Here is an 18,808-nt window from a genome sequence, read left to right on the forward strand (position 1 = left end):
CCCCCCCCCCCCCGTGTGACAGCGACAGGGACAGGGACAGGGTGGGGGCTGGGCCGGATGCGGTTTGTCTGGGCTGGGAGAGGGGGGGCAGGGTTGGGGGGGGGGTCTGTCCCGTCCCATCCGGGGGGGTTTTGGGGTCGCTTGGGGGCACTTTGGGGTCCCTGGGGCATCTGTGGGGTCACCAGGGGGCTCTGGGGTCACTGGAAGGGGTTTTGGGGTCACTGAGGGAGTCTGTGGGGTCTCTCTGGGGCTATGGGATCACTGGGGGAGTCTGGAGGAGGCTTTGGGGTCCCAGGGGTCTCTGTGGGGTCCCAGGGGTGTCTGTGGGGTCCTCAGAGGGCTCTTCCCAAGGGGTGCAGAGCCCCGGGGAGTGTTTAGGGGTGCCAGGGGGGCTCTTTAAAGGTGCTGGGGGTGCTCTGGGCTGCCAGGGGGTGCCAGGGGCTCTTTAGGGGTGCCAGGGTGGGCTCTGGGTGGGGGCCCTTTAGGGGTGTCAAGGGGTGTTTGGGGGTGCCAGGGGGGCTCTTTAGGGGTGCCAGGGGCTCTTTAGGGCTGCCAGGGGGGCTGTTTTGGGGTGCCAGGGGCTCTTTATGGGTGTCAGGGGGGCTGTTTAGGGCTGCCAGGGGGGCTGTTTTGGGGTGCCAGGGGTTGTTTGTGGGTGCCAGGGTGGGCTCTGGGGTTCCAGGGGGGCTCTTTAGGGGTGCCAGGGGTTGTTTGGGGGTGCCAGTGGGTGTTTATGGGGGCTCTTTAGGGGTGCCAGGGGCTCTTTAGGGGTGCCACAGTGCCCTGACCCCGTGCCCACAGCGCCAGGACGTGGTGACGGTGGCGTCCCGGTTCAAGCAGCTCTACGAGTGCCACCTGCCCCCCGCGGCCGTGGGACCCCCCCCGGGCCCCCCCCGGGACCCCCGCACCTACAACGGCTCCGGCGTGGCCGAGCTGCTGCGGCCCATGGGCACCGCGCCATGCCTGGTCAAGGTGGGCACCAGAGGGGGCATGGGGGGCACAGCACCCTGCCTGGTCAAGGTGGGCATGGGGAGGGCACAGGGGGGCACAGCACCGTGCCTGGTCAAGGTGGGCACCAGAGGGGGCATATGGGGGGCACAGCACCCTGCCTGGTCAAGGTGGGCATTGGGGGGCACAGGGGGGGCACCGCGCCATGCCTGGTCAAGGTGGGCATGGGGAGGGCACAGGGGGGCACAGAACCCTGCCTGGTCAAGGTGGGCATGGGGAGGGGACATAGGGGGCACAGCACCCTGCCTGGTCAAGGTGGGCGTGGGGGGACATGGGGGGCACGGGGAGTGATGGGGGCACAGGGTACAGAGGGTGCCAGGGGGGTACAGAGGGTGCCAGGAGGGGCACAGGAGGTGCCAGGGGGCACGGGGAGGTGCCATGGGGGCACAGGGGGTGCCAGGGGGCACAGGGGATGCCGGGGGGGGCACAGGAGGTGCCAGGGGGCACGGGGAGGTGCCAAGGGGGCACCGCCATGCCCCACCCTCAGCCCCTTCCCCTCTCCCCAGACCAAGGACTGGTGGACGTACGAGTTCTGCTACGGGCGGCACATCCAGCAGTACCACCTGGAAGGTGACGCTGGGCACAGGGCGGGCACAGGGCGGCCCTGAGGACCCCTCCCCCCCTCAATCTGTGCCCACTGTGTGCCCACCCCTCCCTCAGAGTCTGAGATCAAGGGCGATGTCCTGGTGCTGGGCTATTACCAGTCTGCCTTCGACTGGGACGACGAGACTGCCAAGGTGGGTGTGCCCCGCCCTGGGCACAGCAGGGCTGTCCCATGCCCACCCCGTGCCCACCCTGTGCCCACCCTGTGCCCACCCACCCCTGCAGGCCTCCAAGCAGCACCAGCTGAGGCGCTACCACAGCCAGAGCTACGTCAACGGCTCCCGCTGCGACCTGACCGGGAGAGCCCGCGAGGCCGAGGTCCGGGTAAGGACGGGGGCACGGGGGGCACAGCACCAGGACTGGGCACGGGGGGCACAGCACCAGGACTGGGCAAGGCGGGCATGGGGGGCACAGCACCAGGACTGGGCAAGGCGGGCATGGAGGGTACAGGGGGGGCACAGCACCAGGACTGGGCAAGGTGGGCATGAGGGGCACAGCACCAGGACTGAGCAAGGGGGGCATGGAGGGCACAGCACCAGGACTGAGTAGGGTGGGCATGGAGGGCACAGGGAGCACAGGGGGGGCACAGTACCAGGCCTGATCAAGGTGGGCATGGGGGGCACAGGGAGGGCACAGCACCAGGCCTGATCAAGGTGGGTATGGGGGACATGGAGGGCATAGGGGGGGCACAGAACCCTGCATGATCAAGGTGGGCATGGAGGGTACAGGGGGGGCACAGCACCCTGCATGATCAAGGTGGGCACCAAGGGGTGCCAAGGGGCATGGGGGGCATTGGGGAGCACAGGGGGCACCGCCCCATGCCTGATCGAGGTGGGCACTGGGGGCACTGGGGGGGCACTGAGGGGCACCCTGGGCACGGCAGGGCCTCACCCCGGGGCCGTGCCCGCAGTTCCTGTGCGAGGAGGGCACCGGCGATTACATCGCCCGCGTGGACGAGCCGCAGTCGTGCCAGTACGTGCTGACCGTGCACACCACGCGCATCTGCCACCACCCCTTCCTGCGCCCGGCCCCGGGGCTGGCACCGCAGCCCATCCGCTGCCAGCCCGCCCTCTCGCCCGCCCAGTACGTCCAGTACGTGCGTGCCCAAGTCTGTGAGTACCAGGGAGCCCTGGGGGGTGCTGGGTACGGGGCTGTGAGCTGAGGCTGGCACTGAGCCCTGGTGCGGGGCTGGCACTGTCACCCCAGCCTGGCACTGGCCCCTCCATCCTAGAGCTGGCACTGTCACCCCAGCCTGGCACTGGCGCTGGCCTCTCCATCCTAGAGCTGGCACTGTCACCCCAGCCTGGCACTGGCGCTGGCCCCTCCATCCTTGGGCTGGCACTGTCACCCCAGCCTGGCACTGGCGCTGGCCTCTCCATCCTTGGGCTGGCACTGTCACCCCAGCCTGGCACTGGCGCTGGCCTCTCCATCCTTGGGCTGGCACTGTCCCTTCCAGTCTACAGCTGGCACTGGCCCCTCCTTCCCAGAACTGGCTCTGTCCCCTCCAGCCTGGCCCTGTCCCTTCCATCCCAGGACTGGCCCTGTCCCTTCCATCCCAAGGCTGGCACTGTCCCTTCCATCCAGGTTTGTCACTGTCCTCTCCAGCCTGGCCCTGTCCCATCCGTCCTGGTGCTGTCTCCTCCATCCTGGGACTGGCACTGTCCCCTCCATCCTAGAGCTGGCACTATCCCCTCCAGTCTGGGGCTGGCACTGTCCTTTTCAGCCTGAGACTGGCACTGTCCCCTCCATCACTGGGCTGGCACTGTCACCTTCCTGACCCTGTCCCCTGGGGCTGGCACTGGGACTGGCACTGTTCCCTCTGTGCCAGGGCTGGCCGTGTCCCCTCGGATACAGGACTGCCATGGTCCCCTGCAGCATGGAGCTGGGGCTGTCCCCCAGCCATGCTGTCCCCGTCCCCAGCTGTCCCTGTGTCCCCAGCTGTCCCTGTGTCCCCAGCTGTCCCTGTGTCCCCAGCTGTGCTGTCCCTGTCCCCAGCTGTCCCTGTCCCCAGCTGTCCCTGTGTCCCCAGCCGTGCTGTCCCTGTGTCCCCAGCTGTGCTGTCCCTGTCCCCAGCTGTCCCTGTGTCCCCAGCTGTGCTGTCCCTGTGTCCCCAGCTGTCCTTGTGTCCCCAGCTGTGCTGTCCCTGTCCCTGTGTCCCCAGCCGTGCTGTCCCTGTCCCCAGCTGTCCCTGTGTCCCCAGCTGTGCTGTCCCTGTCCCTGTGTCCCCAGCTGTGCTGTCCCTGTCCCCAGCTGTCCCTGTGTCCCCAGCTGACACCAAGAGGAAGGTGGAGGAGATCTCGGAGGAGCTGCGCACGTTGGACACGCGGCTCTGGAGTGACAGGGACAGCTCTGAGCCGCCCTCGCAGAGCCCCAGGGGCACCCAGGAGGGTATGGCCTTGTCCCCTCCTCGCTGTCACAGCGCTGCCACTGTCCCCTCTCCCTCTGGGACCCCCCCAGTGGCAGCTGTGTCCCCCCTGTGGCAGCTGTGTCCCCCCTGTCCCAGGGAACCAGCCAGAGCCAGCCCAGGATGTGACAGCTGGGGAGCAGGAGGTGACAGCCACAGCCAGTGCCCAGCGGGACAGCACCAGGGTGAGTCCCAGTGGCCCTGGGGACATTCTGGGGTCACTTTGGGGGGGTTTGAGTCCTGTTCCATCCCCTGTGTGCTCCCTGCAGGAGCCGTCCCTGAGGGCAGCTGGCGGTCGGGCAGCCGGTGAGTCCTGGGTGTCCTCCCCATGCCACCTCCGTGCCCACCCTGTGTCCCCCGTGCCACCTCCATGCCCACCCTGTGTTCCCTGTGCCACCTCCGTGCCCACCCTGTGTCCCCCATGTTCCCCATGCCACCCCCATGCCCACCCCATGTCCCCCATGTCACCTTTTCCCTGTGTCCCCCATGCCCCCCCTGTGTCCCCCATGTCACCCCCATGCCCACTCTGTGTCCCTCATGCCCCCATGTCACTTCCACCCTGTGTCCCCCATGTCACCCCCATGTCACCTCCATGCCCACCCCATGTCTCCCATGTCACTCCCATGCCCCCTGTGTCCCCCATGTCACCCCCATGTCACCTCCATGCCCCTCCGTGTCCCCCATGCCCCCCCTGTGTCTCCCATGTCACCTCGGTGCCCACCCTGCATCCCCCATGCCCCCATGTCACCTCCACCCTGTGTCCCCCATGTCACCCCCATGCCCCCTGTGTCCCCCATGTCACCTCTATGCCCACCCCGTGTCCCCCATGTCACCCCCATGCCCACCCCGTGTCCCTATGCCCTCATGCCACCTCCATGCTCACCCTGTCTCTCCCATGTCACCTCCATGCTCACCCTGTGTCCCCCATGTCACCCCCCTGTGCCCCCCGTGCCCCCCTGGCACTGCCACCCCCCTGCAGACCCACGCAAGATCCACTTCAAGGTGATCCGGAGCCCCGGGGACCTGCTGCAGTTCATCGAGGAGCTCAAGGAGACCACCAGGAAGGTGGGCACCCCCCCATGCCCCCCCTCGGGCCCCCCCGTGCCTCAGTTTCCCCCTGAGCCCCCTCCCACTGCCTCAGGCCAAGGAGAAGGCGAGCGAGGAGGAGGAGGAGGAGGAGGAGGAAGCAGCCAAAGCTGCCCCAGCCCCACCTGGCCCTGCAGAGCCCCCCAGCCCCGAGGCCCTGCCTGGCCCCGAGGCCCCTCCCACGGGGGAGGAGGAGGAGGAGGATGAGGATGAAGATGAGGAGGAGGAGGAGGAGGCAGGGCCGCTGCTGGCGGGGCTGGAGCTGCTGCCACGGGAGCAGGTGGCGAGGCTGAAGGAGGAGGTGAAGAACCAGATGGAGCAGGAGTTCGACAGCATCATCAGCGAGGTGGGGACCCCCTGAGACCCCCATTGGCTGGGCTGGGACCCCCAGAGGGGCTGGGACCCCCATTGGGGACCCCCTGGCTGGGCTGGGATCCCCTGAGGGACACTGGGACCCCCCTGACCATGCTGGGATCCCCAGAGGAGCACTGGGACCCCCTGTTGGGGCTGGGACTCCCCCTGGCTGTGCTGGGGACCCCCTGGTTGGGCTGGGGACCCCATGAGAGGGTTGAGACCCCCTGGCTGGCCTGGGACCCCCACAGGGACACTGGGACCCTCTGGCTGGTCTGGGACCCCCACAGAAGCGCTGGGACCCCCACAGGGACACTGGGACCCCCACAGGGGCACTGGGACCCCCTGGCTGTGCTGGGGACCCCTTGGAAGGGTTGGGGCTCCCCTGGCTGGGCTGGGGACCCTGTGGGATGTGACCAGGGCTGCCCCGCAGAGGTGGGGAAAGCCTGGGGACTCCTTTCTGGCCCCGCTGCTCGGGTCCGTGCTGGCCAGGCTGGCAAACCCGCCCCAAACCCGGCCTGAACCTGCCCCGAGCCCGGCCCGAACCCGCCCCAAACCCGGCCTGAACCTGCCCCGAGCCCGGCCCGAACCCGCCCCGAACCTTCCCCGAACCCGGCCGGAGCCCGGCCCGAACCCGCCCCGAACTCGGCCCGAACTTGCCCCGAGCCCGGCCCGAACCTACCCCGAACCTGCCCGAACCCGGCCCGAACCCGCCCCGAGCCCGGCCCGAACCCGCCCCGAGCCCGGCCCGAACCTACCCCGAACCCGCCCCGAACCTGCCCGAACCCGCCCCGAACTCGGCCCGAACCTGCCCCGAGCCCGGCCCGAACTTGCCCCGAACCCGCCCCGAGCCCGGCCCGAACCTGCCCCGAACCTGCCCCGAACCCGGCCCGAACCCGGCCCGAACCTGCCCGAACCCACCCCGAACCCGGCCCGAACCTGCCCGAACCCGGCCCGAACCTGCCCCGAGCCCGGCCCGACCCCTCCCGGTGCAGGTGGAGGAGGAGCTGGAGACCGAGGGGCTCAAGGGCGAGTTCGACCGGAGCCGCGCCACGCGGACCCTGGCGAGCACCCTGAGCCGCCTGATGGAGCGGCTGGACAGGGCCGAGCCCCGCCGCGACCCCCCCGAGCCCCGGCGCGACCCCTCCGGGGGCCGCAGAGAGGAGGAGGAGGAGGAGGAGGAGGAGGAGGAAGAGGAGGAGGAAGGAGCCGCGAGGAAGGGCAGCAGCCCCCGGGTGCCCAAGGACGGGCGGGTGCGGGTGCGGATGGGCAGGGTCGGGAGCCGGGCCGCCCCTCAGGAGCGGGAGCCCCCCCGGGGCAAGCAGGAGCCCCCCCGGGAGGATCGGGAGCCCCCCCGGGAGAAGCAGAGCCCCCCGCAGGTGGAGAACGAGGTGCGGGAGCTGCTGGCCAAGGAGGGGCTGCGCGCTGAAGGTATGAGGGGGTGTCCTGAGGGGATGGGGAGAGCGCCCCCCCCCCCAAATCAACCCCCCCCGGGCCCCCTCCGCAGGGAAAATCGAGATCAAGATCGTGACGGCGTCGTCGGGGGGCGAGGAGGAGGAGGGGGCGCAGTGGCTGTCGGAGGAGGATTCGCGGAGCCTGAAGGAGATTTTCCTCAGCATCCTGGTGAGGGGGCGGGGGGGGGGGATGCGAGGGGATGGGGAGGGGCTCCCAGGGGAGGGGGAGGGGCTCCGAGGGGATAGGGAGGGGCTCCGAGGGAGGGGGGCACAGCTGAGGCTCGGCCGGAGGAGAATTTGTGGTGTTGGGGGAAACTGAGGCACGGCTGAGGTGGGAGAAACTGAGGCACGGCAGGGCTGGGGAGTGTGGGGGGCTGAGAGATGGGGGGAAACTGAGGCACGGGGGGGAAACTGAGGCACGGGGGGGACACACTGGGGAGGAGAGGGTGGGGGCAGGACACAGGCGGGGAGGATGAGGAGGGAAAAGTGGGGACGGGGGGGCAGTGAGGTCAGGGGGGGCACCGAGGTGAGAGGGCACAGAGGTGAAGGGGGGACACTGAGGTAAAAGGGGGGGCACAGAGGTCAGGTGGGCACAGATGTCAGGGTGGGCACAGATGTCAGGTTGGGCACAGCTCTCAGGTGGGCACCGATTTCCCCTGGGCAGGTGCAGGGCACAGCTCTCAGGGTGGGCACAGCTCTCAGGTGGGCACTGATGTCAGGTGGGCACTGATCTCAGGTGGGCACTGATGTCAGGTGGGCACTGATCTCAGGTGGGCACCGATTTCCCCTGGGCAGGTGCAGGGCACGGAGGAGGCGCAGAAGGAGCGGCGGCGGCTGCAGGCCCTGCAGGACAATTACAGCTTCGTCTGGGGGGGCCGCCAGGAGCCCCCCCCGCCCGCCGACTCCGAGGACCAAGACTTCTGACACCCCAAATCTGAGCCCTTAAATCCTGAACGGCCCCCCCAGAATTGTGGCTTCATCCCTGCCCTGCCCTGGCACCGGGCACGGGGCACCCCGAGGACCCCGGGGTCCCCCCCCAGGAGGGAAGAGGTCACTTTGCCCCCCCCCCCCCCCCTCAGAACTTGCCCTGTTTGGGGACATCACTGTGCCCCCCCCCAGGGGACCCTGCCCTGCTGGGGGACATCACTGTGCCCCCCCCGGGACCCTGCCCTGTTTGGGGAGGTCACTGTGCCCCCCCAGGGGACCTCACCCTGTCACCGGGTGCATTTGTGACACGGATGAACTGGGGGGGGGGGGGAGGAATGGCCGTGATTTTTTGGGGGGGGGGGGGTGTATTTGGGGGGGGGGGGGGGGGTCCTGGAGCCGTCGGTGCCGCCCCCGGCCCGGGGGGGTCTCTCTCTCATAATGAGATGTCGCGTTCGCCCCCCCCCCCTTTTATCAATAAACCGAGGTCGCCCCGGGGCTGTGTCTGTGTTCCCCCCCCACACGTCCCGGGGTCTCCGCTCCTCCGCCCCCCGCCCAAAATTGCGGGAGGGGCGGGGCCGTGGGCGCGGCAGCCAATCAGAATTAGGGCGGGGCCAGGGGCTCCCCGGCCTCGGCCAATGGGAGCGCGGGGAACGCGGAGCGACCGGCACCGCCCCAGCCCCTGGGGACAGCGGTGCCACCGGGGTCCCGAAGGAACCGGGACCGCCCCAGCCCTCGGGGACAGCGGTGCCACCGGGGTCCCGAAGGAACCGGGACCGCCCCAGCCCTTGGGGACAGCGGAGCGACCGGGGTCCCGAAGAGACCGGGACCGCCCCAGCCCTTGGGGACAGCGGTGCCACCGGGGTCCCGAAGAGACCGGGACCACCGCGACCGCCATAGCCCTTGGGGACAGCGGTGCCACCGGGGTCCCGAAGGAACCGGGACCGCCCCAGCCCTTGGGGACAGCGGTGCCACCGGGACCGCCAGAGCCCTCGGTGCTACCCGGACGGACCGGGACCACCGGGGCCGCCCCAGCCCTCGGGGACAGCGGCGTCCCCAGCACCGCCGGAACCCCCAGGAGCCCCCGAACCCCCGGACCCGCCGGTAGCCCCGGGACCCAGCAGGGCCCCCAAACCAACCCGGACCCAGGAACCGACAGAGACCGTGGGACCCCCGGGCTGGGCCGGGACCCCCCGACCCGCGGCACCAGGTGAGGCCACAGCCGGCGCCTCCCGTTCCACAGCTGCCCCCGTCCCCCCCCGCCTTGCCCCCACTGTCCCCCCTCAACTGAAAACAGAGATTCAGTGTCACCCCCCCGTGCCCCCCTGGATTTGGGGTGCGGGGCGCGGGATGGTGCCGTTACCGTCCCGTGGGTGTCACCCCCCCCGTCCCTTCCGTGGCTCCTGTGCCCTGTACCCCCCTCCCACGGGCTCCACCCGGGGCTGCCCCACCGGGCAGATGAAGTTGCAGCGCTGGGGGGTGACAGGGGCGTCCCCACTGACCCCCAGACCCACAAGCCAGGTGTCCCTACGCTGACAGGGGGTCCCCACTGACCCCCCCAGTTGCCCCCACGCTGACAGGGGGTCCCCATGACCCCCCCCAGGTGTCCCCATGCTGCTCCTGGGCCTGCAGAGCCCCCGCCTGTCCTTCCACGGGGGTGTCCTGGTGGGCTTCATCACCACCTTCCTCCTCCTCCGCGGCCTCCTGCTGCCCCAGCCGGTGCCCGCCCCCAGCCGGGACCCCCGGGTGCCCGATGGCCCCCCCGGGACCCCCCCGTCCCCCGCGCTCTACGGCGTGGCCCCCTCGGACGCTGCAGGTGGGCGCTGCTGCCAGGGGCGGGTGGCACCGGGAGGGGACACGGGGGGCGGATGGGGCTGGCAGGGGGACATGGGGGGGCCTCAGCCCCTCTGCTCCGCGGGTTGGGGACGGTGACAATGCCCTGAGAGTGGCAGCTGAGGGATGGGGGCACAGCTGAGGCTTGGCCGGAGGGGAATGGATGGTGTTGGGGGAAAGCAGGGACACGGCTGAGGTGGGGGAAACTGAGGCACGGCAGGGCTGGGGAGTGTGGGGGGGCTTAGAGATGGGGGAAACTGAGGCACGGGGGGACACACTGGGGTGCAGAGGGGGGAGGCAGGACACAGGCGGGGGGGTCTGAGGAGAGAAAAGTAGGGTACGGGGGGGCAGTGAGGTGAGGGGGGCACAGAGGGAAGGGAGCATTGAGGGGATGAGGGGCACTGAGGTGAGGGGGGGCGCTGCAGGTGGGGACGGGGGGGGTCTCTGGTGGGATGGGGCTGGCAGGAGGACGCGGGGGGACCTCACCCCCTCTGCTCCGCGGGTTGGGGACGGTGCCCACGCCCCGACAGCGCCGGCGCGGGGACATCGCCGTCTCCGCTGCGCGGTCCCGCAGGCGAGGACGCGGCGGTGGCGCGGGGGCTGTTCCGGCGGGTGCGGGTGCTGTGCTGGGTGATGACAGCGCCCCAAAACCTGGAGAGCAAAGCCCGGCACGTGCGGGACACCTGGGCGCGACACTGCAACGTGGCGCTGTTCGTCAGCTCCGAGCCCGCCCCGCCCTTCCCCGCGCTGGGGCTGGGGGTGCCCGAGGGCCGGGGGCAGCTCTACCGTAAAACCGTGCGGGCGCTGCTGTTCGTGCACCGGCACCTCCGCGCCAGCGCCGAGTGGTTCCTCAAGGCCGACGACGACACCTTCGTGCTGCTGGACAACCTGCGCTGGCTGCTGGCCGCGCACCCGCCCCGGCGGCCGCTCTACCTCGGCAAACGCTTCCGCCCCTTCGCCCGCCAGGGCTTCATGAGCGGCGGGGCCGGGTACGTGCTCAGCCGGGGGGCCCTGACCCGCCTGGCCCCCGCCCTGGCCCGCGGCACCTGCGGCCACAGCGGCCCCGAGGAGGACGTGGCGCTGGGCCAGTGCCTGGAGCGGCTCGGGGTGGCCGTGGGGGACTCGCGGGACACGCGGGGACGAGAGACCTTCCACCCCTTCCCGCCCGAGATCCACCTCACGCACCGCTTCGCCCGCGGCTTCTGGTACCGCCGCTACTGCTGGTACCCCGTGGTGGAAGTGGGTCACAGCCCGGCCGGGGTCACTGTCACACACCCTGGGCAGCTGGGGGGGGTGGCTGTGCCCCCCAAGCACGGCCAGAACCCCCCGTGTGTGCCCTCAGCAGCCGCTGTCTCCCTGAGAGTGGCACAGCTCTCCTCGGGTGGCATCTTCGCCCACCGTGCCCGGCTGGCACACAGCCACAGACCCCTTGTGTGGCTCTGCTGTCCCCACCGTGCGTGGCCACCACCCCCCGCATGTCCCTGGCCACCTCCCGTGGCCGTGACACCCTCGAGGTGCAGCCAGAGCCACCCCCGTGCCCGGCTGCCAACATGGGGGGGCCGTGGCATCACCCCCCAATTCCCTGCCGGGTCCCCGGCCATGCCAGGATGTCCCTGCACTGTGTGGCTGTGTGTGACCAGCGTGTCCCCCACATGTGACCAGCGTGTCCCCCACGTGTGACCAACGTGTCCCCCCTCACACATGGCCACAGGTCCCCCACCTGTGACCCCGGTGGCCTTGGTGTTCCCTGCCCATCCATGATCCTCCTGCCATGGCCATGGCCCCCAGCGTGTCCCTGGCCACCTCCCATGGCCGTGACACCCTCAAGGTGCAGGCAGAGCCACCTCTGTGCCCGGCTGGCATTTCTTGCCAGGGGGGCCATGGGGGGGCCGTGGCATCGCCCCCCAAATCGCTGCCAGGTCCCCGGCCATGCCAGGATGTCCTTGCACTGTGTGGCTGTGTGTGACCCGCGTGTCCCCCACATGTGGCCACCGTGTCTCCCCTCACACATGGCCAGCTTGTCCCCCCAGTGTGACCCTGGTGGCCTCGGTGTTCCCTGCCCATCCATGATCCTCCTGCCATGGCCATGGCCCCCAGCGTGTCCCCCCACCCCCGTGGGGCCCAACCTCCATCGGCGGTGTCCCCTCTGTCATCAGTGTCCCCTCCATGCTCCTGTGTCCCCTCCATGCTCCTGTGGCCCCTGTGCTGGCGCTGCCCCCCCCGCTCAGTTCTGCTGACCAGAACAGCCCCCAGCGCCCCTTCCCCACCCTGCCCTGTGCCACCAAGGTGGGTTGCTGCCGTTAAGGCGTGGCGACCTGGTTCGGGAGGTCCGGCACGGTGACCCAAGGCCCAGGGTCACTCGGTCCAATGCTACATACACCAATGTGGTGGACAGCAAATGGCGTTTATTGAGGGGTCTCAGGGGTATTTATGGACTGGGCAGTCTGTGTCACTTCCCTCTGCTCACGTCCGGCCGGGTGTGGCCAGGTACGGAGCAAAGGTCAGACTGCAGGGTGAGGGGGGCCTCCTTATCTACCCGTACAGCCCGAGATCTTCCGCACACAGATCCCTAGCTCTCCACATTTCCCCCCCCTTCATGGATTAGTAAAAATCTTATAAAGTTATAAAATGTAAAGGTTACAAAATTTCATGGGTTAGTAGAATTAGTGTAAAATCGTAAGTTTGTTAGTAAGTGGCGCGCCTTAAAGTAATTGTCGGCGCTCGGGAAACAAAATGTTAGCCATTTCCAAACGCCTTTTAACAAATTGCACCAGTTTGTTTAATATGCAAGGCCCGAAGATTAGGGTTAGTAAGATTATAGTGACTGGGCCTATTAGGGTAGAAATCAGGGTGGTGAGCCATGGAGACCGGTTGAACCACGACTCGAACCAGCCCTGTTGAGCTTCTCTATCTGCTTTCCTAAGGTTTAGCCGATTTCTCAGTTCGGCCATGGAGTCTCTGACGACTCCGGTGTGGTCTGCATAAAAGCAGCATTCCTCTTTCAAGGCAGCACACAGGCCCCCTTGCTGCATGAATAAGAGGTCCAGTCCTCTCCTGTTTTGGAGGACAACCTCTGAGAGTGAGGAAAGGGATTTTTCCAGGGAAGAGATGGATTTCTCGATCCTTTGCAAGTCCTCATCAACTGTCATCTGCAGTTGTGCCAGTCCCTGATGTGTTGCAAGGGACGAGATGCCTGTGGCAGCGCCGGTAGCTCCTAAACCGAGGAGCATTGTGATGGTGATGCCTGTTATCACCTCTCGTTTGTAGAGCCGGTTGGGTTCCTCGAACAAGCGGTACACCTCTTCTTCTTGGCAATACAGGACTCTGGGGACAATTAGAACTTGGACACAAAAGTCAGTAGAATGGTCGAATTTGTCAAGGAGTACACCTGGGCTTACCCCGGATCCGTGACAGACCCACATTCCCGATGCAGCTGGGATCACCCACTGGAACTTCCTTAAGTTTGACGAATTCCTTGCAGACGTTGCCCATCTGCTTTGCCAAGGTTGCATTGCCAAAGCATTTGCCCTGGCCCGTAACCTGACTTAGGGTGATACCTCTCTGGGGGGTGTCCCATCTGCATTGGCGTGGATTGTTTGACTTAGAGAAGATGAATGGGAGATCGAAGGCAACACCTTCGTAAAAAGGGGGTTGTGCATCATAGCATAACCAGCATGATTCTGTGAAGTTGGGGTTGGATTGGTTTAACGATAAGAAGGTAGCATTTAACACGCTTAAGAATGGATTGGAGAGGGTTGGTTTGGTTAAGAGATCGGATGGGGAGGCTAGTTTCGACCTCTGTGTTTCGCGGCTAGAACTACCGTTAGCTGCGATCTCTTCCCTGGGTCTACTTACTACTAGAACCGGGTTGGGTCCGACTGATTGGGATATTGAAGCTGGGAGTCTGATAATTTGTATGTTCGCCCAGATGCTGCGGTTAGGGAGATGAGCATACGCTGTCCACACTTTACCTGTGGCCCAGGCATCATGGGTCGGCTGCAGGAGTGTCATTATATAACCTGTGCAAGTGTGCTGTTTCAAGCCTCTGGGCATAAGCGCATACCCATCCATGTCATATTTTGGTTCGATACAGCCGTGTGGAGTGTACTTAATTTGCAGGAACTTATCCGGCTGTTGAGGCGTCCATCTATTGCTTATCACAATAGTTTCACACCCCCAATATCCACAATATCCATGCCCTGGGAAATTACAATAACTTTTTCCTGGGTTGGAAGCAGGGCACCAGTACATCCCAAATACTGTTGTCTCCTGAAATCTGGGGTGCCCTGTATGCATGGGAAAAATGTCTTTTAACCTGAACTCGAAAGATGGGATGTCGGCTGTAACAATTTCTTTGATGACCCCCTCACCTGAGAGATGGCGTAGAACCCACCTGAATGGCTGGTGAGGGTAATGTTTTGTGTCTGCTTGTCCTCCGCCTACTAACCCTAGAAACAAGATTCATTCGAGGCGTTGACAAGGGCCACTGTTCGACCCGCACTGGGTCGGCTGATTTCCAAGTCAGCTTGATGGGCAATGGCGGGTACGCGACAGTGGCCCTTAGAATAAATTCGTCACCCTAACATCCAGCAGGGCTAGGGCATCCCTCCCTAGCAATGGTGGGCAGTCCGACATCACATATGCAGTGAGGGTGATAGCTCTTCCCGGTCCTCTCTCGGTGCAGAGGGTTATTGCCACGGGTTGGGTGCTCTTGTGGGCTCGGGACAGCCCTCCAACTCCGCCCACCATGGGGGCTACTTCTAGCTTCCATGGTCGAGGCCAATGTATGTCTGGGATGACGGTAACATCTGACCCTGTGTCCACCCAAAAGGGAAGGCAGATGGCCGAGTCGTCGGAGCTGTTGTGGAGACGACACACTGCCCACACGATCAGTGGGTGTTTCCCCACCTTCGCGGCGAAGGCCACCCATGGGTCCCGTTCCCATGCTTTCATGGCCAAAGCCACCCAGGGGCCTCGGCCCCAGGGAGCTGTTCTTGGTATTCCTGAGGTGCAGATGGGTTCGATTGAGCCATTGGCTGGGCGACAAAGTTGGTCATTCCCTGGGAGGGTGGAAGTGGTGGGCATGAAAGCCCTGTGCCCCGTTGGGGGTTGCTGTAGCTGGGCCGCTGCATGTTCCAGGTGGGAGGAGGCTGGATACGGCCCGGCTGCCCCCTCCCTCTCCCGTTTCCCTGATGCCTGGATCTGCATTCCTTAGCTAAATGCCCTTTCTTTCCACATGCCCAGCATGGTCCCCTAGGTCTCCCCTGGCGTGGTGGAGCAGCTGCTGGTGGGCGCCCTGACTGGGGGCAGTTTGTTGCCACGTGCCCAGCTTGGCCACACTTAAAGCATGCCATGACACTCGTTATTGCAATGTGAACTGCTGCTTGAATGAGAGCTAGGTGTTCTTCCTTTGCAACGTGTCTGATCATGGCAGCTAGATTAGAGCCTTGCAGCAGTGATCTTAAAATGTCCTTGGTGGCTGAGTTGCATTGCTGGCGTAGGCACTCTGCCAGCACAGGACCCTTTGCCTCTGAGGGTAATGTTGAGGAGTCCAAGGCAGCTTGTAAACGATCCACAAACTGAGTGAAGCTTTCACTCTCACTCTGCTTTATTGTGGTCCAAGGCGACGGTTTGGCTATTACTTTGGAAGCAACACGGATGGCTTCTCGGGCAGCACGGGTTGTTGTCATAACCTCATGTGCCCGCAAGCCCTCAGCCTGTGCCTGAGGGGTGATCATTGTAGGGTCTGTGCCCATTAACCTCTGTATGCTGGAGCCGTGCAGTGGATGGTCTGCCCCTGTTACCAGGGCCAGCTGCTTAATACAGTTATCCTCCCATTCCTGCTTAAAAACGATCATCCCTGCCCCATCAAAAATCATTCTGCAAGTCTGCTTAATATCAAAAGGTAACATGTCATCCCCTCCAAAAACGCTGTCAATGAGTGTGGAAACCATGGCAGAATTAATTCCCCTATCTGCAATTGCTTTAATAATTGCCTGCACGTCTTTCGGGTTTACCGGGGAATAGGTCCTTTGATTCCCGCCGGCTCCCCCCACCCGAACCACCAGTTTCGCCGACGGAATCCATTCAGCACACGCTATTTTTATTTTCCGCCAGTCTGTAAGCGGAGTTCGATCTTTCTCCGATATCCCCTTCACCCCTGCAGGAGCGCTGTGGCTAGTGACCTTGTATGCCGCTGGTCTCCTTCTGTTAAAACCCGAATCCGAGTCGGAACTCCCCGATCCCCTCTCGAGCTCGGAGCTCGAGTCCGAATCGGAAGTCGACTGCCCGGACGTTTCCCGGCTGCTCTGCCTTTTTCTTGGGCTCCGACCCCGCCCCTTCTTGCGGGGGTCGGGCCGTTCCCTCCCCCTGGGGTCCCCCCGCCTCCTGCTGGGGGAGGTCCTTGCCCCATAAGGACCTAAAGTGAACTGAGCGCTCTGATTGGCCTTACGCTCCTCCGCGGGGGCCGCCCCGTCCCCCCGCTCGCCCGCGCATGCGTTGTTAAGCAGGCTGACTGCATTTCCGCCCGCCGTGTTCTCCTTTCCGCCCTGAACACGCGGTTCGGCGCCATTTTCAAACGCATACGGAGGGGGTGCGCTTTTATCCACCCCTTCGGGGTCCGGCGATTTCGCCGCCTCCCGCGCTTCCTCCGTTAACCCCCGCCAAAACACCCACGCGTGTTCCCCCCCCTCTGATGGTAAGGCGGTCTGCTCGGGGGAATCTGGCGCTCGCGGTTCCGCGGTGCCGATCTGATCGAAGCCCTCCGCGGTCTGCGTTGCCGCGCCCACCCCCAACTGCGGCGTGGCTAATAAGCAAACCTGCGCGGCTTTCCAGGTCTCCTGCTCTTCTCTAGCTTTCTGCAGAGCCTGCACGACTCGGCCCCATGACTTTAGAGCTTTCCCTGAGCCTGAGGACATAGTTTCCTCAGCTAAAATCTTTGTACAAGTATCCCATATCTCCGAATAGAGAATATCCACCGGGCTGTCTATCGCCCCCAGCTTACTAAGTCTCGGTATAGCAAGACATAAATCTTTTAGCTTGCAATCAATCCCCCATTGAGCAGGCATCTGAGTTACGACCTTCGCTATGGCTTCCATGGTCCACGCTGGTCCGGGGGCATCCCCCCCGCTGCACTAGGCCTGCTGTGCAGCCACCGGTCCCCTGTCCAGGCGAAATCCCGAACTCCGGGCGCTGCGATTGTCCCGGGTTTCGGCACCAGATGTTGCCGTTACGGCACAGCGACCTGGTTCGGAGGGGTCCGGCACGGTGACCCAAGGCCCAGGGTCACTCGGTCCAATGCTACATACACCAATGTGGTGGACAGCAAATGGCGTTTATTGAGGGGTCTCAGGGGTATTTATGGACTGGGCAGTCTGTGTCACTTCCCTCTGCTCACGTCCGGCCGGGTGTGGCCAGGTACAGAGCAAAGGTCAGACTGCAGGGTGAGGGGGGCCTTCTTACCTACCCGTACAGCCCAAGATCTTCCGCACGCAGATCCCTAGCTCTCCACACCCATCCATGATCCTCCTGCCATGGCCATGGCCCCCAGCGTGTCCCCCCACCCCTGTGGGGCCCAACCTCCATCGGCGGTGTCCCCTCTGTCATCAGTGTCCCCTCCATGCTCCTGTGTCCCCTCCGTGCTCCTGTGGCCCCTGTGCTGGCGCTGCCCCCCCCCGCTCAGTTCTGCTGACCAGAACAGCCCCCAGCGCCCCTTCCCCACCCTACCCCGTGCCACCAAGGTGGGTGGGGGGCTCTGGGTGCCCGGTGCCACCCCCAGACCCCCCCTGTGTCCCCCCCAGGGCCCGCAGTGCTGCTCGGACCTGGCCGTGTCCTTCCACTACGTGTCCGGGGAGGAGATGTACGAGCTGGAGTACCTGAGCCAGCGGCTGCGCCCCTACGGCTACAGACCCCGCTACCGACCCCTCCTGAGCCCCCCCGCGACCCCCGACACCACCGGGACCCCCGCGACTCCCAACGCCACCCGGAGCCACCCAGCCCCCAAAGCCCCCGAGCCCTGCCCATCCCCTTCCCGGACCCCCCCGGGGTGAAGGTGGCCCCAAATTTGGGGGTTCCCCCCCTCCCCATGGCCCCATTCCTGCCCCGGGACCCCAAATGCCCCGAGCCCCACCCCGTGTCCTGCGCCCACCCCAGTCCCCCTCCCCGGCGGACCCGCGTGACCCTAACGAGGCCCTAATTAGCGGCTGTAAATGAGCTTTGAGGGGATTGGGTGGCCCCGAGCCGGGGGTGCCGGGAGCGGGGACACCGCGGGACGGGGCCTGGGGGATTTGGGGGCACCGGGGAGGGTCCGGAGGTGCCTGAGCAGGACACGGAGCTGGGGGGGGTTTCGGTGATGGGACCCCCACAGGACCCCAAAGTGGGGGGGGGGGACAGTGCCAGGCCCCTCTGTGGGCACCGTCCCCCCCGTCCCCTCCTGTCCCCTCCCGTCGCGGTCCCACCTCTGCGGCTGAGGTGGCCGTGCCACCCCTCAGGGTGTCCCTCCATGGTGACAGTGACCCCCCCCAAGTCCGTGTTGTCCCCGTGATCCCCCCGTGTTGTCCCCCACGGACTCCCCGGGTCCCTGAACCCCCCCTGGGTCCCTGGACCCCCCCCCAGCTCCTGGGGGCGGCCAGAGGGTGAATTTGGTGGGGTTCGGGAGAGGGGACGGTGCCCCCCGAGCTGGGGCTGAAGGAGGCTCCGTGTTTGGGGGAGCCGCCCCTCATTCCTGCCCTGGGGACCCCAAATACCCTGAGATTTCCCCCCCCCCATCTCCCGCGCCCCCCAGGCACACCCTCGTGGCCCCAATTAGTGGCTGTTAATGAGCTTTGCGGGGATGCGGTGGCCTTGATCCGGAGGGCTGGGGGCAAAGCGGGGCTGAGGGATTGGGGAAGGCCGGGGGGGGCCTGGGGGTCTCAGCAGGACACAGAGCGGGGGGGGGGAGGGTCCCACTGCCAGGCTGGGGAGGGGTCTGTGGGGACAGAGGGACAGGGAGACAGACAGGGGGACAGGGGACACGGCCGGAGCCAGGGACAAGGACAGACCCTGCAGCTGTGGGGGACAGCGGGGCTGGGGGGATGGCAGGGGACACCTCGGGGACACCTCGGGGACCGTCCGGGGGGTGACGGGAGCAGGGGCTGGGGACGAGGAG

General features: G+C 65.9%; 2 protein-coding genes across 2 annotated transcripts; both read left to right on the plus strand.

Annotated features, from left to right (window-relative positions):
- Nucleotides 1-57: 57 nt before the first annotated feature.
- Nucleotides 58-8,187, plus strand: LOC118697352 (protein OS-9-like). Its single transcript, XM_054517684.1, is given in 15 exon segments — nt 58-62; nt 749-793; nt 795-972; nt 1,515-1,578; nt 1,669-1,745; nt 1,837-1,935; nt 2,522-2,723; nt 3,880-3,999; nt 4,115-4,200; nt 4,285-4,321; nt 4,995-5,080; nt 5,157-5,447; nt 6,448-6,883; nt 6,960-7,075; nt 7,702-8,187. Coding segments are annotated over 15 exon segments (1,971 nt in total). The 3' UTR covers nt 7,831-8,187.
- Nucleotides 8,169-17,711, plus strand: LOC118697200 (glycoprotein-N-acetylgalactosamine 3-beta-galactosyltransferase 1-B-like). Its single transcript, XM_036399735.1, is given in 7 exon segments — nt 8,169-8,174; nt 8,318-8,450; nt 8,453-8,497; nt 8,820-9,026; nt 9,428-9,646; nt 10,238-10,902; nt 17,463-17,711. Coding segments are annotated over 7 exon segments (1,524 nt in total).
- The last annotated feature ends 1,097 nt before the right edge of the window (nt 17,712-18,808 follow it).

Source organism: Molothrus ater, chromosome 30, assembly GCF_012460135.2.
Source record: "Molothrus ater isolate BHLD 08-10-18 breed brown headed cowbird chromosome 30, BPBGC_Mater_1.1, whole genome shotgun sequence".
NCBI classification, from domain to species: domain Eukaryota; kingdom Metazoa; phylum Chordata; class Aves; order Passeriformes; family Icteridae; genus Molothrus; species Molothrus ater.